At 51.8% G+C, this 25,350-nt stretch overlaps 1 protein-coding gene and 1 non-coding gene across 3 annotated transcripts; both read left to right on the plus strand.

The window, feature by feature from the left end:
* Nucleotides 1-4,147: 4,147 nt before the first annotated feature.
* On the plus strand, nt 4,148-4,220 carry Trnat-ugu (transfer RNA threonine (anticodon UGU)). The gene has a single exon. It is a non-coding gene; the product is annotated as a tRNA-Thr (tRNA).
* Nucleotides 4,221-10,656: 6,436 nt separating this feature from the next.
* LOC128268529 (inositol 1,4,5-trisphosphate receptor) lies at nt 10,657-23,722 on the plus strand. Of its 2 annotated transcripts, none has more exons than XM_053005653.1 (16): nt 10,657-10,757; nt 10,828-11,014; nt 11,203-13,113; nt 13,184-13,515; nt 13,589-13,887; nt 15,586-15,948; nt 16,159-16,568; nt 16,674-17,009; nt 17,075-17,779; nt 18,195-20,095; nt 20,198-20,357; nt 20,499-20,874; nt 20,945-21,282; nt 21,345-21,576; nt 21,625-22,283; nt 22,347-23,722. In XM_053005653.1, exons 1-16 carry the CDS (start codon nt 10,657-10,659, stop codon nt 22,431-22,433), a joined length of 8,397 nt encoding a protein of 2,798 aa, XP_052861613.1. In that variant the 3' UTR covers nt 22,434-23,722. The 2 variants fall into 2 exon arrangements, with proteins under 2 accessions (XP_052861613.1, XP_052861612.1); XM_053005652.1 differs by having other exon boundaries at nt 13,589-13,875; nt 15,562-15,948.
* Nucleotides 23,723-25,350: the final 1,628 nt, after the last annotated feature.

A 25,350-nucleotide genomic window follows, 5' to 3' on the forward strand; every position in this document is an offset into this window, starting at 1 on the left:
GAGAGCGCCAGGAGAGTATTCTCTCATATTCTCTCATTCTCATACTCTATAGAGTAAATTACGCTCCGAGAAAACGCTTGAATTCCCGTTTGGGTTTCACTGCGCTGCCACACGGTGCATAACTATAACACGTAACACGTAACATAGTGTCAAATCTGGTATGCGCCCTGTATAACGTCGTGTTATAGGGTCTGCTGAGCCACAACGCTTTTGACGCCTGGTCGCTGTACTGTCAAAATTGTTATATGAGGCTGTTATATCTGCTGTTATGCACCGTGTGGCAGCGCAGTCATAATTATGGGGGATAAAAGGGGGGCTTAACGTTACATCAGTTACAGTCCTTAGTTGAGTTCTACAAGTCCAAGAGTGAAGAGGGTGCGCTCGTCGGTGTATAGACACCATATATCGTCGTTTGGAAGGGTTCTGCACCGCGAACCTAACCGCTACACCTGGAATTTGCGGTCGCGAAAGGTGCTTCAACTCCACAGCTAGCCAGCGGACGGGCTTTTGACGCAAAAGCCTGCCCCGTAAACGTGCCAATGTTCTCGCCGTCGTGGTGTGTGGGCGCCTTCGAGGTAGCGGCTCAATTCCAAAGTTAAGTAGTGTTGTGTATAAAGTTACACCCCGTTGCGGCGCGGAAGAAGTAGAGGAAGGCTTACTTGGATCGCCAGGTGTGCTGAGCCCAGTTTGCGACCAGTAAGCCCAATTTTGTGCCAATTGTGTATCAGAAAACGAAGAAGACAAACGAAAGCTTCTCGTCGTCTTTGGCCAAGAAAAGATCCCCAGCGAAACGGTCACCGAAAGGGGAAGAAGAAGCAGAAGAAGAGCAGCCCCAACTTGTCCAGGGATCAGGGTCGCAGCGCGGGGTGAGCAATGTGAATCGAAGAAGGCCGGGAAAAGCACACTCGTGAGCAGGTGTGAGAAGGCGAGTGAGAAAGCGTGAAGGTGAATGAGCCACGTTCTATTGGAATCGGTACCGGAATCTCGGAATCGAACGCAGCCCAATAGCGGGGCGAGTGCGTGTGTGTAGGGCGGCCGCGTATCTGCGGTGTGGCAGTGTGCTTACTCGTGTGTTGTGCTTCGTTGTGTTTTGTTCGTTTCTCCACCGGCGAGCCCGCGAGATAACCCTCGATCGCGCTTTTGCGTCGCTTTTGCGTCAATGTGCGTTTCGGTGGTTGTTGTCGATCAGTTTGTTTATCCGCTCATTAGCGCCGGGTTCGAAATTGGGCTTTGGCAGCCTTCGGAAAGTTAGCCGGAAGCGACAACCATCCAGTTGCCGGAATTAGCGGGTCGTCGGGTGTGACGAACCGTGGTGCCTCGGGGCGTCTCTCACTGGTGAGTAAGTTCGTTTATATTCCGGCTCGGCCGGAGACGAAACCCATTAAGTAACACTCTACCCAACAACCTGTTTTATTGGTCCCACCGGGACGGACGCTAATAAAGGTCCCCGAAAGTGTGGAGCGCCATAGTTACGTCATGCGTACGGGACGAAGAAAAAGTTCTTGAACGAGTAAACATCGTGCCCCACATGGGCCACCAACTTGCTGAAAGTCACCGAAACAATGTCCCGGGCATTGCGTGGCTCGCTCGGAAATCGAAACCGTGCCACCATGGCCAACCGAGGCTCCGGTTTCCAGGGCACACAGCCTCTCTCTCGGTTCACACCGCCCGGAAAGGAAAACTTCGCCCGTGTTCGTTGTGACCACACTAATGACGCTTTTCGTATTGCGATCACGCGCGTCTCCGATGTGGCATCTACTTGTTACTGTTCAGAAACACCTCTCATCGTGTTTTCATTCAATTTCCCGATTCCGATCGTCTTTTTGCGGGACTATTTTGGGTTGCAAATAGATTGATTCAAAAGAAACGTTTACTACCGGTGGGTGTTTTTATGGGGCGCCCTAGAACGCGGGAACTGGTTTTTCTGGAAAGGAATGTGGTTCCCACCTAACGCGGGAGCTCCGTTCTGAGTTTTGGCTGGAAGCACAAATTTTGCATCCACAGCATCACCGAGACGTGACGAGGCGCAATCGCCGGGACCAGCCTCGAGCCGCCGTTTGTTTACGGCCATAATTACAATCATTATCAGAGTGCGCCGCATTATTTGTCGCCGACCGACCGATCGACCGGCCGACCGATGGGCCCGAGATGCATTTGCATTTGGCTTGTGGTGGTGCCGGCCCCCTACACACGATCCCTTGCGACTCACTTGCACTCCATTTATTCTGTCCCCGGGGCGATGGCGGTTCTCGGGCCATTTTCTAATCACTTCCAGTGGTACCATCGTGTGCGTCGTTTGGAGTCGAAGTTCAAAGTCAAACAAGCTCTCGGTTGCGTTTGTGTTGGTGCGTTCGTGCGCGGGGCAGGGACAAAAAAGCTGCAACTATGCCAGCTGACCATCGGACGACGGTGATAACAAACTTCGTTCACGGGTTAAAATCTCTCCGAATGCATCCCATTAAGCTGAGATGGCCATCGAACAGGACGTAATAAAAACGGCGCACAAATGTTTAGTGAAATTGACGCCCACCTTCGCGGTGGGGGTGGGCCATGAACCGCGGCCCGAGATGGTAGAAAATCGATAATATTCAGCAGCCGCCGCGTGCATATTGATCGGTATCGATGTTTCGCTTGCATTGGCCCCCGGCACCATAGATAGAGGCAAACGAACACTAACGACGACCAATGGCGATTGGTGCGGCAATTTATATTGAACGCGAAATATGCATGATGCCCGCGGGGCAAGTATAGCTAAAAGTAAAGTAAGTGAGTGAGTAAGTAAGTAAGTAAGTAAGTAAGAGAAGAGTGTAAAATAAATCCAATCCATCGGAAGAGTGGACTAAAAGTACCTCTGTAAATCAATTTGTCTTCGAAAATGGATTGAACAGATCGATTGTCTTCGACAAATTGAACTCTCGGCCTCGGGTCAATGGGTCTATTAATTTTCGCCGCTGCGCCCGACGGAGATTGACTTCACATTCCGCTGCATGGTTCAGGGCTAGATTCCAGCATAATCTGTTTTAATTCGCCTCTCTTAAATGGATTTGAGAAGATTTTTGGATCAATTTTAAATGCAGTATAATATTGAAAAAAAACAGCCAAAATGTCACCCAAATAATACCCTCGCTTTGGCGATCGAAGTAACCAGAGAAAAGTTGGTAAAAGTCTACTGACAAAATGGCGACTAAAGCAAAGGCTCCTGCGAAATGCGCAAACTTATTTTGCTCGTGGAACAGTAGGCGGCAACAAGAAAAGCCAAAGTGTCTCGTGTGCTTCGCAGAATTCTTCAAGAAACCATTATTTTAAGCAAAGCAAAGCATTTTTTTACCATTATTTCAAACAAAATTGATCAACGAGAATGCACATTTCTGCTACCCAAATCCGTTCGGGGCCCCGCCGTATTGGCCACGGCGTTGGTGGACGTGTTGGACAAGCCGCAGCTTCATTCGCTTCTCGCAGCTCGTTACTTTGAGGGCCGCTCGGAATGAGGACAATTTCACAAGCGCACACAATATGCCCTCCCCGTGTTAACCACAGACCACCGCAACTTTGCTAGCGGAGACTTTGTAAAATGTCTTCTTTCCCGAGACACATTCCTCGAGGCAATAATGTGACCTTTTCGACGGCGAAGAAAGTCGCTGCGCCTTTCTCTGTATGCGCTAAAAGATGGGCCTCTCCCCCATTGTCCGTTTATTACTTTATTTCACCTCACGAAGGGCGTAAATGGCCGCCAACTGGCTCGTTGCTCCAGAAGGAGGTCTTACACGTACTACATCTAAACGCTCGGTTGACTCGCAATATTTTAACGCCATGTTTCTAATGTCCTCGTCCTGTCGCGGTGTTGGCGGTGCACTTCATCGCTCAACAGTTTGAAATTCAGAACCTGTGTCCTCTGGGTACTCTGTGTCGATGCGAGGTCGATGATCGGCGGTCGGATAGCGCCCGAAACCACGAGACTCATCGGGTCGAAAACGAGATGAGGCCGCCCTGTTGCGCCAAGGCCAAGCTGCACATACACACAGTTGGAGAGTAGAAAATGAACCCTTTTTTGCTTCTGGTTATTTGGTTTGGATAAATGAGGCAGACAGCTTCGGCGGTCGCTGGAGCTCGGAAACCGTTCGTCTCCGGGCGTTCCGGTGCCATCGGAGCCTCTTTAGCTCAGTTGGCAGAGCGCTGGTCTTGTAAACCAGCGGTCGTGAGTTCGATTCTCACAGGAGGCAGCAGCCCCGGCCCCGCCGGCAAACTGGATATTTTTATTATCCAGACAGTGGCAGGATTCTTATCGATCGCGGATCGGTGACGGAAACGGCAACAAGGAATTGGAACACTCCTTTTTGCCAACCATTTCTCACAGACAACAAATTGCCCGCAATTGCCGCTGGCAATTTAAATGCATTATTCAAACCTTTCACGGATATTTCCGTGTAATTTCGTTGAATTAATGATGCATTCGCTCGGTATTCGAACGACTTAGATTGCTTCTAGAAGTTCACTAGAGGAAGTGCTAATTACCGTGCGGGAGAGGGTGCCATGATTCATAATTAATGTGAAAAGTCATCTATTTCTCGTTTCACGGATCACAAAATGTAACATTTCGTAAAACCACAAACAAACGAAAAATAATGGTTTCTTGAAGAATTCTGCGAAGAAACACTTTGGCTTTTCTTGTTGCCGCCTACTGTTCCACGAGCAAAAGAAGTTTGCCCATTTCCCAGGAGGCTGCTTTGCTCGCCATTTTGTCAGCCAACTTTTAGCGACTTTTCTTTGGTTACTTCGATTGCCAAAGTAAACCGGTGACATTATTTAGCCGACATTTTGAGCAAAATGTCCGCTGTTGTTTCGCCAAACTGTGGACACCGGATGGTATCGATTCTGAAAACGAAAAGGAAGCAAAATTATCCAGCAAACCCCATAGGAACTCTTTAAAGATTCATCGATTATCGGTTGGCCTCGAAACGGTCGGTACTCGATCCCTGTGGTTGAGTAAAAAAGGCCGACCAGTTCCAACGGGCCAGTGTTGTAAACCAACCGACGTTACCGTCGCCCCAGACCTTTCCCAGGCACCGCGCCCGCCGCTCCATGGTCATGAACGCGGCGTGAATGTGGTTCGCATCTTTTGCCGCCTTTTTTTATTCTTATGTCTGGCCAAGATGTTTGTGCGCACCCTCTCCTCCCGAAAGGTGCGTTCCAATTTCGCGGCATTCAGCACGCGTACCGCGGTGGCCGCGATGGTTTGTTTGTTTGTTTGCATTTCGATAAGCAGCCAGCCGAGCGAAAAGGGCGGCAATTTTTCGGTGGCGGTTCTGCTGCTGCTGGTGGTGCTTTGTGGCCGATCGATTGAAGTGGTGCTGTGGTCGGTGGCAAACGGGAGAAAATCCCACCGAAAAATGCGTGGCCATGAATTTTACTGGCCCCAATGGGCCTTTTGTTGTAAAGAGCCTAGAGCTTAAGGAGAAGCATCGGCTTATGTAATAAAAAACTCCCGTAAAAACCCAGCCAGCGACTCGGATCCGTGATGACTTTTACTTTCGCTCAGCTTTTCGGAGTCACCTCGGAGCGGATTATGAAGTACGCGACGATGAGTTCACTTTCACCATCCGTGCCTAACACTCCGTCCGATACGGAGTGGCATACCGGGAACGTTGGAACGCAAATTTATTAGCTGCACGGCCTCGGCCGCGGCGTTACGGGTGGTGTTGCACCTTGGAACGAAACTATGACGAGCAACATACGTGGTTGGCATACCAAAGTGGCGTGTGTCCACCGGCCGATATCAAAACAATGCGCAATCAACCCGCTCCGGCAGCGAAGGTCCACCGGAGTTAGATTGTGGAGTGCGACCGAAATTAACGAACGATGAGTCAATGAAACATATGGTCCTCTCGCCGGACCTCTTCTCGCGGGCCGGAAATGTGCCACCGAATCGGGTGATCGGGTATCGGCATTCTCGTTGCAAATCCGGGCGTCGTTCAACTGTCCAAGATATGATTTATGCGCGGCGGAAGAATGAGAAATGAGTGGCTTATTATCTCGCTCTCCTATCACACGGCGGCCGCGGCGGCGGCGGAACACAACGGCAGAGTTATTCTGACTGGGGTCCCGCTATCTCGTGAAACACGAGAAGCATTTTCGAGTTAAAGCGGCTCATAAATTAGCGGCCTTGTTTGCCGCTGTTGACAAGGGCCGTTAAATGTGGCGCACGTGAAACGCCAGGAGTTTTACGATGTTTCCATTACGGTCGGTTTGTCGATTTTATCTACCAACTGCTCTCTCTCTCCCTGTCGAAGGCCGGTTTTTGAACGATTATTGGCCATTCGTTATAATCCACCTTCACCGGATCGGATCGATGTGTTTCTTCCCTTTTTTGAGCCAGTTGTTTGCTTTTTTGATTCACGTTTATTGAGACATTATGAATCGATTCATTACGCGAACAAGCCACAAATCTTCGCCTCAAATTATGGACCAATTTTATTTAATTATTTGCTCGGCATGGAATTAAATCACACTCCCCCGGCGTAATGGTTCCGTTTACAGTTCACTGAAACAATTAAGCACGAGAAAAAGTACAAGCGAGCACCCTCAGGGAACGGCGTGACGGCCATTCTCGAAAAGAACACCTTCGCCCTCCAGAGGCCTCCCAGTGGTCCGGCTTCATTTCACGATCACTCCGTAACACACATTCCCGGTGGTACAACCCCCCCACCATCGGTCACGTAATCGTGATTTGTCCTCGGGGATGCTTTTTTTCGCCCCGCCACGTGTGTGCCCCGGTGTCGGTTGTCTTTGAACTTGCGATGGCGTGTGATTTCCTGTTGCTCCGTTGTCCGGACCGAGAGTCAGACACGTCGGGCGGACCAGATTGAGACATTGTTATCACCTCTGGGTCCCATGTTTTGCTGGTCGATGGATGGTGCGGCTTCCGGACATACACCATTCTCGGTCATTTCTGCTCTGCTGCATACCGACCGGACATTCCGTCATGACACTGGCCTACCATGAACACAGATTGATGTGGTTCCTGGACCGATGAAGTAGAGCGTTGGGTTACCTATTAGCCATGGGCCCCTCTTGGGAACACCGGAAAGTGACACACTATCCTCTCGCCGTTCGCCGTCGTGTTGCGAATGCGAAACAGTGATTATAGCCACATTGAAGCGCTGGACACGCATCGGAGCGCACCGTAGGGCCTCTTTAAGGGCGCTATGTCGTGGGCATAGCGCAGCAAACGCCAAGCGGACACGGGTGGCTATGCTTCTTTTGACAGCTCAAAGCCCAGCAAAACCTGTTCCATTCTCCGTTTATGTATTTTATGCTGATTGTACGCTCCCGGTCCCGGTCGGGCCTACGGCGGTGCAAACATTCTTATCCGTTCAAAGCAGAAAGTCAAACCCATGGCACTCAGCGAAAAACGAAACGGCACCAGCGGCAAGGCAAGCTGGCCATTAGTTGGCTCGGTTTCTTGCTATTCTTTGCTGAATGGAAGGCAAAAGAACGACGGCATGGCATAGCATAACGGAGCATAAATACGGAAACCATACGGAAATGCCAATTAGACATAGGCGAATGATTGTGGAACACTCGATCCACGGTTAGTGAGTGGCCAAAGAGACCGTATTCTGAGGAACGAAACAATGTGTGTTGGAACCATTGACATTGTTAGATACGAAAAGGATTAACTGTTCCTGTCCCATGTTGGAACAAATGTACACAGGACATGCTGGAACGCTGTGTAGTGTTTCATTTCGTTAACTCGTGCAGTGGCCAAGGGCTTCGCAAACATGTTGCTGTCGACGTACCTCTCCGAGTGTGGAATAATTTATTAACAGCGAGTCGTCGAGCTACACTAGTACTGTCCGTTCCAATTGACGACATTGTCAGCCGATGATGAGGTTTTATTGGGTCCGACCGAACGGGGACATCCCTTCCTTTTCGACTCGATTCCGATAGATTAAAACGAAGGATGAAAGACCAAGGGACAATTGAGGTCACTTGATGGTTTGGGAAAAGAACGGTGGACAGTTTTTGTTTGCAAAGACCATCTCGACTGGCGCATTTCAGGAGAACCACCATGCGTCTCCATCGCCGCTGAGTGGCTGGATGGAAGAGTCGATTATGGATAATTCCTTAAATTTCTCTCTCATCGATTTAAGCAAAAATAATACTCGTTTATCATAAAAAATTGTTTTATTATAAAAAAAAATATCTTCAAATATAAACGGTGAAAAACCAAGGTCAGGAAGCTTTTCGGTAACAAAGTTATTCGAATCCGAAACGAAACGGTGTGAAAAAGGTCTGGTTCTATGTTTCCGAAGAAAGCGAACCCACGGCCAAGTGAACCCCGTTCGGAAAGCAGATTGATTAGCACAATCACATTCAATTGATCGACCCACCCCCGGCAATCTGCCCCGCGGCCACACTCGTCCCGTCCCGGTTTCCCGCTGCGAGCCGGCACCGAGCAACACCACCATCTCCACCAACATAAACGACATGATGTCATGCAGCGCCAACGTGGTTGGCACAATGTTTATTTGCCTTACTGCCGACTGCCGTCGGTTCGGGTCCGGAGAAACGGTGCGAAGAGATGCGCCGAGTAGGGCCGTGAAGATTTCCCACCACCGCCACGGTTTTGGTTGTCTATTTTGGATTCGATTTCGGCAGAGCAGCCTACTGGGGACCAGTTTTTGTACCAGTAGCTCCACTTACTGCCCATGGCAACCTGCTCGGTTGCGTGGATACGTGGAAACGGGAAATATCTATAACTTTTACTCTCGATTGTGTGTTTACAACTCGACCCGACTCGATCGAAACCCGATACACGCTGGAATGTGCGCCCAAGATAGGGGAGTTCTTATGAGAGGCAAAAGGTGAATCTCTCGCGCCCATCATGATGGAGCCAATTTGGTAATATATTTCGGATCCAATCGGATCCGGAGTGGTGTAATCGTGAACCGAGAAAATCCTCGCACAGATTAATTGGCCCCCTCGCTGACCCGGCTTCCCGGCACCCAGTTTCATACTATCCAAGGTTTCAAATCTTCCAACAATCGGATCGGTTGTGCTTACGACGTGTTTCGTCGGGTTTTATCGCTGCGTCAATATTATTACTTCCACACGGGGCTCGCGTTGGGCAGGGAACATCCTACGGTGGACATCCTACTGGTGAACGATCAGTTCGCGTGGGTTTTTGACCGTAATTTATGCAGGTTCATGCGCATACGATTACACTACGGTGGGCGATACTGCGGAACGAACGCGCATCTCCGAGGTTTCGGAGGAGTGATGAGTTTCCTTCAAAGGCGCTAAGCGCTAAGTGATGCTGGAGCGACTCCGAGTCGGCAAATATACTGTTTCTCACACACGCCTTCGTGTATTTATTTTGCTGTTCACGTGCCAACGCTCGGTGTCGGCGATGGCGGTGGCGTCGGCTTTGCCGTTAGCCTAGATGGGATTTTAATTGATGATGTGTATTCAACAAGCCACCATTTTCCCATTGATTTAATCAGAGACTCAATTAATATTTAGCAAAGGGATGGATTTAACAATTGTTAACATAAGTTACTCACGATTTCGCACAGCTTAAAGGGGAAGACAAAATTCCAATGCCACTACTATGGTGACTAGATCGACCGTGTCGATGAGGTAATGTGCTGGTTCCTTCCGAGTGGTTTTTCGAGGGCAGCTGCAATGGTTGCTAGATTATAAATAACTGGCTTCCGATTTATTCGAAGCACTGCGCCGGTTCGAATTATTTATCAACTCCAAAATAAATGCGGCAATTGTAAGGTAAACAATAAGTGCACACCAAAATATTATTAATGTTGGTTCATAAATTGTCTGCTTCGAAACGGAGAAAGGGGGCCGATTGGCGTTCTCGCTCGCCGTGTTTCGAAATCGAAAGAAGCGAAACATATTGGCCCGCACATCGTCGTCATTTTGGTGGCGGAAAATCCGGCTTACGGTTTACTTTTATTTGTAAGGTGCGATGTGTGAAGTGAAGCACGGGTTTTCGGTGACTCTCCGGACAACAACGCCCGGTGGTGGGGACAAACACCAGAATAGAGTGGGGTTCATTACCGCAAAACAAAAACAAAATGTTTGATGTCTATCGTTTTGCTGCTGCTGCTGCTACGAGCGCGATATCCAAGTAAGCTTCGGGGTGCCGGTTTTCTGTTGTATTCTTCTTCGTAGCCGGAACGCTTTGGACGCTGTCGGCAGCAATTTTCCTTTCTCTGCTCTGGCTTGGCAAGTGCAGCTGCATCATCCGCCGCGTGTACCGTATAGTTCGTGGAAACTCTGTGTTCCGCTGCGCTGTGCAGTGTCCGCCCGTTCGTCCGTAGTGCTAATTCGAAAACCGCTTTTGTTTTTCTCCGTTTCCAGATGTTCGAGCACTTGAAAGAGCTCATTCCTCGGGCCGTTAGAAGAAGAGGGTGTCGGAGCGCGAGTGGCCGTTTGCCTTCGTTGTGGTGGCCTCGTCGAGCGCAAAAAAGCTAGGTTTAAGTGTCGGAGCAAACGGAGAGTGCGAGTGGACTGTTCAAGGATTCAGCGCGGAAAACCCGCCGAAGGTTTTGTTGGAAGATTTATCGACCCGGTTTTGGCACCGGAAGGGAATAAAGTAAATTCTGTCAACGAAAAGACAACAGCAGAAAAGGCAGCACGATGGGTGACGGTACGATGGGATCGGTTAGCTTCCTGCATCTGGGTGACATCGTGTCCCTCTACTCGGAGGGCAGTGTGTCCGGGTTTCTCAGCACCCTCGGGTAAGTCGATTTGAACCTTGAACTGTGCCGGATAACGGATGTCGTCCTTTGCGCCCTTCTCTCCCCACAGCCTCGTCGATGACCGGGTGGTGGTGTGTCCGGCCGCGGGCGATCTCAACGATCCGCCGGAAAAGTTCCGCGATTGTCTCATCAAAATCTGCCCCATGAACCGGTACTCGGCCCAGAAGCAGTTCTGGAAGGCGGCCAAACAGAGCACCACGGCGAACACGGACACCAGTTTGCTGAAACGATTGCATGTAGGTTCTGTTGCCATTAGGGCCGTTTTGAGAAAGTGGCGAAAGTGTCACGATTGTCCCCAATTCGCCCGCCCGCTTGTTAATTACTTTGTCGTGATGGCGAATCGCTTTTTAATGGTCTCATCGTGAGGCGAATCGTGTTTCGATCACGTTCGATGCGCTAATTAGAAAAACCCGTTCGATTGCAGCACGCGGCGGAGATCGAGAAGAAGCAGAATGAGTCGGAGAACAAGAAGCTCCTGGGGACGGTCGTGCAGTATGGCAGCGTGGTGCAGTTGCTGCACCTGAAGTCCAACAAATACGTCACGGTCAACATCCGGTTGCCGGCGTTGCTGGAGAAGAACGCGATGCGGGTCTACCTCGATGCGAACGGCAACGAGGGCTCGTGGTTCTACATCATGCCGTTCTACAAGCTGCGGTCGGCCGGCGATAATGTCGTGGTGAGCGATAAGGTGATCCTGAAGCCGGTCAACGCGAACCGGCAAAATCTGCACGTGGCGGCCACGTACGAGCTGCCGGACAACCCGGGCAGCAAGGAGGTGAACGTGCTGAATTCGTCCACCTCCTGGAAGATCACGCTGTTCATGGAGCAGCGCGAGAACCAGGAGGACGTCCTGAAGGGGGGCGACGTGGTGCGGTTGTTTCACGCCGAGCAAGAAAAGTTCCTCACGATGGACGAGTACAAGAAGCACCAGCACGTGTTTCTGCGCACGACCGGCCGGAGCAGTGCGACGGCGGCCACCAGCAGCAAGGCGCTCTGGGAGGTGGAAGTGGTGCAGCATGACAGTTGCCGGGGCGGTGCCGGCCACTGGAACTCGCTGTTTCGCTTCAAGCACCTCGCGACGGGCTACTACCTGGCGGCCGAGATTGATGAGGACATTTCACGGGCGGAAAAATCCAGCAGCTCCAGCCATCCCGGGGCCGGTGGGGACTCGTTCCGGCTGGTGCCGGTTCCCCACTCGACGGACATTGCGTCGGTGTTTGAGCTCGACTCGACGACCATCACGCGGCCGGAGGGTCTGGTGCCGCAGTCGAGCTACGTCCGGTTGCGGCACCTCTGCTCGAACACCTGGGTCCACGCGACGTCCGTGCCGATCGACATCGACGACGACAAGCCGGTGATGTCGAAGGTGGGCTGCTCGGCGATCAAGGAGGACAAGGAGGCGTTCCAGCTGATCCCGGTGTCGCCGGTGGAGGTGCGCGATCTCGACTTTGCCAACGATGCCTGCAAGTTGCTGCTGGCCATGAGCACGAAGCTCGAGAACGGAACGATCTCGTCGAACGAGCGCCGCTCGCTGATCGCCCTGCTGCAGGACATTGTGTTTTTCATCGCGGGCCAGGAGAACGATCAGAACAAGTCGGACGCGCTTGATCTGACGATCAACAACCCGAACCGGGACCGCCAGAAGCTGCTGCGTGAGCAGTACATCCTGAAGCAGCTGTTCAAGATCCTGCAGGGGCCGTTCCAGGAGACGAAAACGAACGATGGGCCGTTCCTGCGGATCGACGAGCTGGGCGATCCGAAAAACGCTCCGTTCAAGAACATCTTTCGTCTGTGCTACCGCATTCTGAAGCTCAGCCAGCAGGACTACCGCAAGAACCAGGAGTACATCGCGAAGCACTTCGGCTTGATGCAGAAACAGATCGGGTACGACATCCTGGCGGAGGACACGATCACGGCGCTGCTGCACAACAACCGGAAGCTGCTCGAGAAGCACATTACGGCCGCGGAGATTGAAACGTTCGTCGGGTTGGTGCGCAAAAACATGCACAGCTGGCAGTCGCGCTTCCTCGACTATCTGTCCGATCTGTGCGTCTCGAACAAGAAGGCGATCGCGGTCACGCAGGAGCTGATCTGCAAGAGTGTGCTGAGCGCGAAGAACGCCGACATACTGATCGAAACGTTTCTGCGCGAACTCGACGACGATCCGTTGGGCTACCTGAGCGAGCTGGAGCGCGGCAACCGAGAGTTTACGGAACTGCGTGAGGTGGACGAAACGGCGGGCTCCCCTTCGTCACCGGCTGAAGGAGCGGACGGAGCGAAGCGAAAGGACGACCGGAAGCGTCACGAGGTGGTCCTGATGTGGACGAACCGGACGGTGAGTCTCGAGGACGCGCGGCGCTGCATTGATCCCCGTAGCTCAATCGCCTTTCCGTTCCGTTTTTTAGCAATCGAAATCGATGAGTCGGTTGGCGCAGGGGCTGAAGATTGGCCGCACGAACGATATCGCGATCCTGGACTACTATCGGCACCAGTTGAACCTTTTCTCGAACATGTGCCTCAACCGGCAGTACTTGGCGCTCAACAATCTGTCGCCCCACCTCGACATCGATCTCATACTGCGCTGCATGTCCGACAAGACCGTTCCGTACGATCTGCGGGCCTCGTTCTGCCGCCTGATGCTGCACCTGCACGTCGATCGCGATCCACAGGAACCGGTCACGCCGGTCAAGTACGCTCGCCTGTGGTCCGAAATACCGACCGTCATGTCGATCAACGAGTAAGTGCCGCATGCCGTGCGGTGTCTGGACTTTCTGTTCCGTTATCACCCGATTCCCAATCCCAATTCCCAGTTACGACATCGAGAAGCAGCCGGACAGCAACAAGGAAGCGGTCCGGGCCCGGTTCAACAAAACGATCGCCTTCGTAGAGGACTATCTGTGCAATCACGTCGTCTCGAAGATGTGGTTCGCCGACCAGGACCAAAACAAGCTGACTTTCGAGGTGGTCAAGCTGGCGCGCGACCTGATCTACTTCGGGTTCTACAGCTTCAGCGATCTGCTGCGGCTGACGAAGACGCTGCTTAACATACTGGACTGTGTGTCGAGCAGCGAGGCCGACGGAACCGGACTTCCCACGGGCCACATCGACTGTAAGTGGGGCTTCCCTCGGCGGCCCTTTCTGGTTTTCTGTTCTAATTAGCATAAGAGGCTCCGAGGCTTAGAGGCGCGTTCCGCGTTGCGGTCCGGGTTGGGTTCGGTTCGGTTGGGTTTTGTTTGTTTACCAATTCGCATCTTCGCCCGCCATCTCGGAATGCAGCAAAGGAAAAGGAAGCGCCCACGATCGCCATAACGGACCCATCGGAGGCCGGAAAGGGGGCGAACGAAACGCCAACCGGCGGCAGCAGCGGTTGCCTTTTGACGACCGATTTCGGCATGCCGAAGAAGATAAATCGTTCCGCCTCGACCGTGGTCGCTCTGGCGGCCGTCGAGGCGACCAAGGCGTCCAAAGTGCGCTCCGGAAGCATCCCGGACGCGGTCACTAATCAGGGTAAAGGAGGTGGTGGTGGTGGTGGTGGTATTGGTAAGTTTCAGGGGCACGGGCCGGGGCCTGATGTTTCGAGCTGGTTTTTAGTGGTTTAGTTTTATTCCCCGATCCGTTTGCTCGCTGGTTGGTATTTTGTTTATTTTCCGTTCATTACGTTGAATACACTTCCCGCCATCATCCCCAAATGCACGTCACCATCGTGGCGCAATAAAAGCACCCCATTTGGACGCATCACACCCTGTAGGCAGACACAAGGGTTAGACGCCGCGCGAAGCTCCAGGCCGGGCAACAATTAGTTCAATTATCGCTCTCAGCTGTAAAACGTAATCATCTTTTAATCCAATTTTGGACGCTGTACGACGCCATGCGCTCTGGGCCATGCGTTTCGAGGTCTTTAATGGAGCGTAGTGCGGGTTTTAGTTGCAATATTTGTACCCCTTTTGGATGTAGCATAGTTTAGTATTTTTAGTTTAATTTCTGTATTCGAACGGTTAAGTGTACGAGGTCTGTTCAAAAATTTAAACGACATTTAAATTTCCGCGGGCTTCGATTTTTGTCTCTTCCAAAAAAAATGGATGGCAAAAAATCTCTATCAAATGTTGGATGTGGCTTATGGTGAAGCTATTAAGACCAAAAACAACGTTTATCGGTGGTTCAAAATGTTTTCAGAGGGCCGAGAAGATGAGACGACTCACGGAGAGACAAGTTTGGTCGAATGTGAACAGTTTTGCTTACAGTTTTCTTCGATTGCAGGATCGTGGTGCATCATGAATTGTGGCCATAGGATAGAACGGCCAATAAAGAATATGTCCTGCAAGTTATGCGCAATTTGCCCGAAGCAATCCGTCACAAACGCCCGGATTCGTGGGAAACCCAAAATTGGCTGTCGCGCTCCGTATTCTCTAGATTTGGCCTCCTGTGACTTTTTCTTATTCCGGAAACTGAAGGAGGCCATGAAACGCTACGACGCTACGATATGATTGAGGAGATATGGACGGCATCGAAGGAAGCGCTGAACGAGATCAAAAAATGATTTTTTTGAAGTGCTTCGAGTATTGGAAAAACGCTTATTGACAATTGTATGACATCTGATGGGAATTACTTTAAAGGGGACTAAGTAGATATTCATGATTAGAACCAATAGTTTTTGAAAAAACACAAATGTCGCGAACATTTTTGAATCGACCTCGTATGCTGCTGAAGAAACGTCCAACGTTCTGTCTGCCTCCGAGGCTACTGAGAAGGCTGTCCGGCGATGAAGTTCTGGACTAAAAATCAGTTTTGTTCTACTCCCCGTCTGCAGCTGAGGGCGGCGTGCTGCGTCGGATTGGCGATATGGGTGCCGTGATGACGTCCCTGACCCTGGGCCCAATCTCAACCGCCATCGTTTCACCGACCATCCAGCACCGCAAGTCCGTTTCGCAGCTCCTGAAAGAGTACCCGCTGGTGATGGACACCAAGCTGAAGATCATCGAGATCCTGCAGTTCATCCTGGACGTGCGCCTAGACTATCGCATCAGTTGCCTGCTGTCGATCTTCAAGCGTGAGTTTGACGAAAACGAACAAACCACGACGGACGCTCGTCCGATCGCTCCGTCCCCGATTATGGCACCACCGACCGTGATTGCCCCGGTGGAGCCACCAGTCTCGGTGGTAGCACCAGCCGATAGTAGTGTCGCCGATGCCAACAGCAGCACCGGAGACAGCACCTCGGAAGTGTCGGTAACACTGAGCAGCTCCACAACCGAGACGACCGGAACGGACTCAACGTCCGAGGGCCACGGCACAATGTCCGCGACGAGTGACGGAAGTTCTACTCAGGCGGCCGCACCCGAAGGACCACCGAAAGTGGCCGTCAGCGGTGGGCTTCCACCACCGACGGCTGAGAACATTAATCTGCGCCAGAAGAACATCGACCTCGAGTCGATCGGCTACCAGGCGGAGGGTATCTTCGGGTGCACAGAGGACACCTACAATCCGCTCGATTTAGACGGCCAGGGCGGGCGAACGTTCTTGCGCGTCCTGCTCCACCTGATCATGCACGAGTATCCGGCACTGGTATCGGGCGCCCTGCATCTGCTGTTCCGCCACTTTAGCCAGCGCCACGAGGTGTTGCACGCGTTCCGCCAGGTGCAGCTGCTGGTGTCGGACAGTGACGTGGAGTCGTACAAACAGATCAAGTCCGACCTGGACGTGCTGCGCCAGAGTGTGGAAAAGTCGGAACTTTGGGTGTACAAATCGAAACAAACGGACGATCTGTTGACGGGCGATGGCGCTGGTGATGGTGCCGATGGGGGTACCGCGGGCAAGGGCGGTGAATCGGGCGATAGCGCACGGAAGTCGAGCACCGCGGGCAAGGGTAAACCGGAGCTGGTGAAGCAAGAATCGCAGCTCAACTTTGACCAGGGACCGGAACTGAACCCCGAGCAGGCTCTGGAGTACAAGAAGATTCAGCAGATTCTGATCCGCATGAACAAACTGTGCGTCACGCCCATCGGGCCCGATGGGTTCGTGAAGCCGCGGAAGCACGAGCAGCGGTTGCTGCGAAACGTTGGTGTCCACACGGTCGTCCTGGATCTGCTGCAGATTCCGTACGACGAGAAGGACGACTATCGGATGAACGAGCTGATGCGGTTGGCGCACGAGTTTTTGCAAAACTTTTGCCTCGGCAACCAGCAGAACCAGATTCTGCTCCACAAGCAGCTCGATCTGTTCCTTAACCCGGGCGTAAGTTCCCGAAGGGTGGTGTTATTGAAAAGGGTGGTTAATTGATGTTCCGTCCTATTTTGTAGATTCTCGAAGCGGAAACGGTGTGTGCTATTTTCAAAGACAATCTCAACCTCTGTAACGAGGTCAGCGACAAGGTGGTGCAACACTTTGTCCACTGCGTCGAGATCCACGGGCGGCACGTGGAGTACCTAAAGTTCCTGCAGACGATCATCAAGGCGGAGAACCAGTTCATACGCAAGTGCCAGGACATGGTGATGCAGGAGCTGGTGAACGCGGGCGAAGAGGTGCTCGTGTTCTACAACGATAAGGGTTCGTTCAACTACTTTGTCGAGCAGATGCGCTGCTTCAGCAGCGGCACGCTGGCCGATCCGGTTCCGCTGATGTACCACATCGAGCTCGTGAAGCTGCTGGCCTGCTGCACGATGGGCAAGAACGTGTACACGGAGATCAAGTGCAACAGTTTGCTGGCGCTGGACGACATCGTGGCGATGATCTCACACCCGGACTGCATCCCGGAGGTGAAGGTGGCGTACGTGGACTTCCTGTGTCACTGCTACATCGACACGGAGGTGGAAGTGAAGGAGATCTACTCGTCCAACCACATGTGGTGTCTGTTCGAGAAATCGTTCCTGATCGACATCAACAACGTGGTGAAGGGAGGATCGTTTACTAACCGCCAGCTCGAGAACTACGTGTGCAACGAGGTGATGAACATACTGACCACCTTCTTCAACAGTCAGTTCTCGGATCAAAGCACCGCTTTGCAGGTTAGTAACACGGGCATCGGGAGAATCCCAGAAGGGTCAGTAACGTGATAATGTGGGTCTACACCTTTGGATCTGTAAGCCTTCGCACTCGGTAGAGCCACCACCGGCTGCGGAGGAGGAAGAGCGGCCGGGCAAAGAGTGGGCTGCGCAGCTGAATCGCATCGTTTGCGGTCAGCGGTATCAAATGAAGCGGCTTCTGCGGCAGAATAGCCTGAACGATGTTCGGTTACCGATGTGGAAAAAGTTGGCCCTCAGTCAGGCAAGAGTCGCGCGCGTTGCGCTTTGTTCGGTACGATCGCTAGACTACCAGTGGCCTCGCTAAACCTGAGATCTCCCCCTTTTACGCTCGTCCCTATCGACAGCAATAAGTTCGCAGTTCCACTAATTCGGTTCGTTCGTTCCACTTCTTTCACAGAAACGGCAGCTGATCTTCGTGAAGATCTTACAAAACTCGTTCAAGCTGACGCAGTGCAAATGGTTGTCGCCATCGCAGCGCTTCAACGTGGAGAACTGCATCCGAACGCTGTCGGAGAAGGCAAAACCGCGCGGCATCGCCATTCCGATCGACCTGGAGAACCAGGTGGTGAAGATGTTCAACAAAACGGCGATGCTTTCGCGCCAGACCAGCAAGTGGCTGCTGGTGACGAAGCAAACGAAGATGGAGCGCTCGCAGTCACAGATCATGCGCATGGATCGGAGCATCATCGAGGGCCTGCAGGACATTGTGTCGCTGCTCGAGGACAAACTGAAACCGTTGGTCGAAGCGGAACAGTCGCTACTGGTCGACATCCTGTACCGCTCGGAGCTACTGTTCCCGCCCAACACGGAATCGCGCAAAAAGTGCGAAACGGGTGACTTTATCCGGCATCTGATCAAGCACACGGAAAAGTTGCTGGAAGAGAAGGAAGAAAAGCTGTGCGTAAAGATCCTCAAAACTTTGAAGGAGATGATGACGATCGATTGCGATTACGGCGACAAGGGCGATCATCTGCGAACGATCCTACTGAAGCGTTACTTTGGGAACGACTTTTTGGTGCAGCTCCCACTGGCTGCGCTTCCCGGGGCAATCCCGGGGATCCCGGGCCACGGTGCCGGGATACTACAGCCGGCACTAGTGGCCGGTACCGGTAGCCCGGTGCCGGTGGCGAGCGTTTCGCATGGGCCGGGTGCAAAGTATCTGTTCCGGGCCGGACGTACGCTGCACGAGGTGCAGAACCACCTGGACAAGGAGGGGGCCAGTGATCTGGTGATCGAGCTGGTGATCAAATCGATCAACTCGCCGTCGATCTTCGTGGAAGCGATCGAGCTGGGGATTGCGCTGCTCGAGGGTGGCAACCCGATCATCCAGAAGGGCATGTACAACAAGTTCCTGAGCAACGATCTGAGCCAGTCGTTCTTTAAGGTGTTCTTCGACAAGATGAAGGACGCCCAGCAGGAGATCAAATCGACCGTCACGGTCAACACGTCCGATATGGCGGCGAACAAGGCGAGCGAGAGCAAGGCGGAGGGCAAGGATCTGGACAAGATCGGCAACCGCAGCAAGGCACTGAACAAGGTGAACGGGATCGTGATAACGGAGGACTTTAAGGAGGAACTGCAGAATGCGGCCCTGATGACGCAACAGTCGTACATAAATGCGCGTAGTCTGGCCACGACCGCCGACGGGGTCGGGTCGGACAATGGGGATGAAAGTTCGCTCATGAGCATCGGCAGTTCGGCGCTGGAGGATATTCTGGCGGAGAAGCTCGAGAAGCACAAGGACAAGGACGAAAATAGTAAGCTCTCGAACAAGGTGCTCGTGATGCAGCCGATCTTGCGCTTTATGCAGCTCCTGTGCGAGAACCACAACCCGGAGCTGCAGAACTTGCTGCGCAATCAGAACAACAAAACGAACTACAACCTGGTGTCGGAGACGCTCATGTTCCTGGACTGTATCTGCGGTTCGACGACGGGCGGGTTGGGTCTGCTGGGGCTGTACATTAACGAGAACAATGTGGCGCTCATTAACCAAACGCTCGAAACGCTCACCGAGTACTGTCAGGGGCCGTGCCACGACAATCAGAACTGCATCGCGACGCACGAATCGAACGGGCTCGACATCATCACGGCGCTCATCCTGAACGACATCAATCCGCTCGGCAAGAACCGGATGGATCTGGTGTTGGAGCTGAAAAACAACGCCTCGAAGCTGCTGCTCGCGATCATGGAGTCGCGCGGGGACAGCGAGAACGCGGAGCGCATTCTGGCCAACATGAACCCGAAGCAGCTGGTGGAGGTGGCGTGCCGGGCGTACCATCAGGACGAGAACATACTGATGCTGCTGAACCAGAGCGAAGGAGGAAGTGGTGGTGGCAGCAGCGGTGGAGGTGGCCCGGGTTGCACTGGCGCTGGGGGTGCGGGCGACGATGGGTACGGCAGTTTGCGGCACGATCTCGGTGATGATGGGCACGACGACGATGATGTTGGCGTATCGCCGAAGGAGGTCGGTCACAACATCTACATCCTGTGCCACCAGCTGGCGGTGCACAACAAGGAACTGGCCGGTTTGCTCAAGATCGATAGCTACAGCAGCACGGCAGTCACACCGGCGGTGGCGGCGGCGGCGGCGGCCGTCAGCGGTGGGCCCGCCAGTGGCGCCCCTGGTGGCGGGTTCAATGTTTCGGCCACAGTGCCCCCCAGCTCGGTGGCTCAAAGTGCGTCCAGTCTGAGCGTGAGCAAGGCCAACAGCAAAACCAACCAAGCGCTACTGTACTACCAAACGCACACGGCCCAGATCGAGATCGTGCGCCACGATCGGACGCTGGAGCAGATCGTGTTTCCGATACCGGAGATCTGCGAGTACCTGACGAAGGACACGAAGGTCCGGGTGCTGAACACGGCCGAACGGGACGATCAGGGTAGCAAGGTGGCCGACTTTTTCGATCGCCACGAGGCCATGTTCAACGAGATGAAGTGGCAGAAGAAGCTGCGTGGCCAGCCGGCCCTGTTTTGGGTCAGCAGCTACATGTCGCTGTGGAGCACGATTCTCTTCAATCTCGCCGTACTGATCAACCTGATCGTGGCCTTTTTCTACCCGTTCGAAAACGCCGTCCCCGGTTAGTGGATGCGGACTACAATCGGCATGCTGGCCAGTTAGTTAATTATTGTGTGTTTCTTTTGTTTCAGAGCTAAGCTTTCACCTTTCGTCGCTCATCTGGCTCGTTATGCTCGTCTCGCTGGCGATCGTCATCACGCTGCCCCGTAAGTCGGGCATCCGCACGTTCGTGGTGGCCCTGATCTTGCGGTTGATCTTTTCCTGTGGCCCTGAGCCGACGCTCTGGCTGCTCGGGTGCATTACGGTGGTCATGAAGGGTGTTCACATCATCAGTCTGATGGGCAACTATGGGACGCTCGAGAAACACTTCGTATCGATCGTGACCGATGCGGAGCTGCTGTACCACTTCTTCTATCTGCTGTTTTGTGTGTTCGGTGTGCTGTTGCATCCATTTTTCTTCTCCATTCTGGTCGGTAACAGTGAGGCGGCACGAAATCACAATGTTTCTAAGTCTGATTTTCGCATTTCTAGCTGTTTGATGTGGTGTATCGGGAGGAAACGTTACTGAACGTCATTCGATCCGTTACGCGAAACGGGCGTTCGATCATATTGACCGCCGTCTTGGCACTCATCCTGGTGTACATGTTTTCCATCATCGGGTACATGTTCTTCCGGGACGATTTTCTGGTAGCGGTCGACGAGGAGTACAGCCCAACGGTGGCGTCGCCCGGCGATGGGGTCGACTGTTCGTCTCCGGACTCGAGTCACATGGCGGCACCCGCGGCGGCGGCGGCGGGCATCGTCGATGAAGTGGTTCAGCAGACGTGTGCCAAGCTGACGACCCCACCGGCCGATGGTGATGATGGAGAGATGAAGGAACGGGGCTGTGATTCGATGATCATGTGCATCATTACCACGATGAATCAGGGTCTCCGGAATGGCGGAGGCATCGGTGATATCCTGCGAGCACCGAGCCGCCGGGAAACGCTGTTCGTGCCGCGCGTGATCTACGATCTGCTGTTCTTCTTCATCGTGATCATCATCGTGCTGAACCTGATCTTCGGTGTGATCATCGACACGTTTGCGGATCTGAGAAGCGAAAAGCAGCAGAAGGAGCTGATCCTCAAGAACACGTGCTTCGTGTGTGGCCTGAACCGGTCGGCGTTCGACAACAAAACGGTCAGCTTCGAGGAGCACATCAAAAACGAGCACAACATGTGGCACTACCTGTACTTTATCGTGCTGGTCAAGGTGAAGGACCCGACCGAGTTCACCGGCCCCGAGAGCTACGTGCACGCGATGGTGAAGGCGAACATACAGGACTGGTTTCCACGGTTGCGCGCCATGTCGCTGGCCGCCGTCGACGGCGATGGCGAGCAGATTGAGTTACGCAGTCTGAAGAACCTGCTCGAAACCAATCACATTGCGGTGCGCGAACTGATGGCACAGATTATGGAGCTGGAAAATAAGGTAGGCTTGCGGGGGGGGTTCCCAATGTCTCCCACTTTTACAAATTCCGTCCTCCTTCGGCAGATGACGGAGCAGCGCAAGCAACGGCAGAGGCACGCCCTGCTCAATCCAACCACCTCCACGTCGTACCAGTTCTACCCGCAGCTCTGATGCTCTTCAGCCGCACTGCCGGATGCCGATTAGGGCGGCCAAGGACAGCCAGGCCTTAGAGGGGAGCACACTAGGAATTGGGCTGCGTATTTGGGAAGCAGATTTGTGATAATCGTGCAAAATGCTGATTGTTGCCGATGGCGTTACGTTTAAGGCTCTGTCCGCTGGTTCCGGGCCTAAAAGGGCTCAAGATGTACGAATCCGTTTTTGGGCGTTCCGTGTTTGCAATATTCTTCCGCTGTTTCATAGTCCTATCAAGTTGGCCACCAAGGGTGAGTTCTTAGAAAGAAATGCAATTCGGGCGACAGGGACCGATCTTCTATTAAAAATGTTGTGTATAGAAATAAATCCGTTACAAATCAGTGGTCGCGAAAAGGGTTACAACTCTGTTTAACAGAACTCTAAGATGTCGTCAAACATTTCACTCTTTTAGGATACGTTTTGTAACAATCTCTTATCTGTTCCTACCACTCCACCCGTTGGCTGTCTTTACCCTTTATGTCCTCCCATTTCTTTCTCTCTCTGTGAGGCTTCAAATGTGACTGTGAATATTTCCCACCGCTATCGCTATCTTCTACCGACAGACTGAACCTTTCTAGGATTTTTTTTTTCTATTTCGACAACCCCTTTCTATCCAGATCCAGCTGTAGGACAATAAACTCATGGAGTCCGACTCAACAAGTTTGCTCAGATGCAATATGAAGGAATTTTCGAGTGCACTCCCAATGGAACTCTTTGTATCTCCATTTTATAGTCGTAGTAATGCGTAGCACAGTGAAATTTACAATATGCACAGCAGCGTATGCAACGAATAATTGTAATAGATAATACCCTAGAGCTATCCCGGAATCCTGATTTGATTTGAGCCACCTTTTTGGAAAAGAAAAAATCCCACTTCTATCGAATCAAGCTATGTGATATTTTTACTACCTTGCCTTTGTCTCGTTTTGCAATCTCCGTTACAAAAGTTTTGTTTTTTGGCCAGAGCAAAATTAGAAACCGACAACTATTTATGATGTATTTAGCTTTAAGCGCATCTAGGAATGGAAACGTAATGAATTTGCACCACTGTTTCTCTGATGGATCGCTCTGTTTAGGCGTCGTTGGGTATTCAATAAGTCTTCACCCCGTCATTTGCCTTGTAGCACAGCACAGGTTTACTTTGATGCCCGTTACACAGCAGCACTCCTTGCAGTAGGCATTTCACGTTTCAAACAAGTTATTGGCAACATGGGAAAAATCAAATAGGTCAACTGTTACTAAAACAGAGAAGAATCACGCCACAGACGGTGGCCTTCTCGTTAGAAAAAGTATAATAAAATTACAAAACTCTTCAAAATAAACTCCACTGTTTTGTTTCACACCCGGCTGGATGACGGAAGTGTTAGGAAACCCGTTCAACAACTACAAGGTAAGGGGCACGGAGGATGCTAGGTTATCCGAAAAATAAGACGCCTTGTTTTAATGGTTTTACATTCGACATACGTCTTTTCACTTTTATTGAGTAGCTCGTAGTATTTTCAATCGAATCTGCAAATATGGAGCACGCACTGAACCAGGCAGATTGGAATATGGTTGCGAAGGACGAATTAATGAACGATGGATCGTGTGTGTGTGTACTTCCGGATCGCGATGGCCTACTAAACTCTGCTCATTTGCTACACACACCAACGGTAATTTCGTAGACATCCGCTTGATTTGTGGTTTTGCCTGCCCTTTCTTTTATCTTAAGCGCCGTTTACACGTTGCGATATATCGCTGCAATGCCTTGTATCGATTAATCGCAGTGATATATCGCAGCCAAGGTGGAGCGTCTACACGCCACGATGTACCGTTGCGATTTGCAATCGCAGATCTCGGTGTCATGGAAACAGCCATGGAAGAAACACTGTGTTTGTCTGCCTTTGGATTGTGCGTTTCGGTTACAAAGCAAAAAATAGAACGTACCAAGAGTACTAATCGGTCACGGTGGTCAAGGGAATGGCTTTTAAAGCGAAGCCATTATTCTCACGTTAAACTTTTGCTTTAAAAACATTCAAAACAACATGTCGAACCGCCATCAACACACGCACACATGTCTATCCACCGTCAGCACACGCACACATGTATGGAGATTGGACCGAAATTGATGCTCGGCGCATTCAATTTTTTTGATCTGCCAATCTGGTCGTATACAAGCAATTTGTTCCTTTTTTGCTGTCTACACGTAGCGATATATCGTGGCAATTGGTTTCATACAAGGCATTGCTGCGATATATCGCTACGTGTAAACGGGGCTTTAAGTTTACGTCGACTATTATTAGCGCAGTGGATTAATCACAATAGATTTTGTTTCTGCTATTAAATAGCATGCCCGTGTGTATGTTTTGCGTGCTTGCGGTCGATCTATCTTCGATTGGCTCGAAATGGAGATTTTCTTACTCGTTTTGTTTATAGAGAGGCTACTCTCTGGTCAAAACCACAAAGGACGTTTTAAAATTTCACTCCTCTTTGCTAATAATTGTATGTACTGTTGCATTTATCTTTGGTTCGTCTCACAAGCAGTGGTTACGCATCGCTCTGCATCGTTTCTCGTTCCTGCGACACTTTCTGTGTCGACATTTTTACGATGGAGCAGGGGTTGTAAAGAGAAGTTGAGCAAATCAACACCGAACAGAGAAAAGGCTTACGAGGATGACGGCGACAACGACGACGACGACGACAAAGATACTAAAGGAAAGCGGATAGCAAGCGCGCTTGGCGGCACAGGACACTAGCAGCTCGGCCACGATTTGGCGATAAACGAAGCGCGACATTTTAGCGACATGGTGAACAAGTTTTTGGTTGTTAGATACTAATTTTGTTTCTCCTTATTCCCCCCCCCCCCCCTCGACTAAAATATTTGAAGGAACAATGGGGCGGGTTGGCTGATTGGTTT

The sequence above is a fragment of the Anopheles cruzii genome, chromosome 2, assembly GCF_943734635.1.
Source record: "Anopheles cruzii chromosome 2, idAnoCruzAS_RS32_06, whole genome shotgun sequence".
NCBI classification, from domain to species: Eukaryota; Metazoa; Arthropoda; class Insecta; order Diptera; family Culicidae; genus Anopheles; species Anopheles cruzii.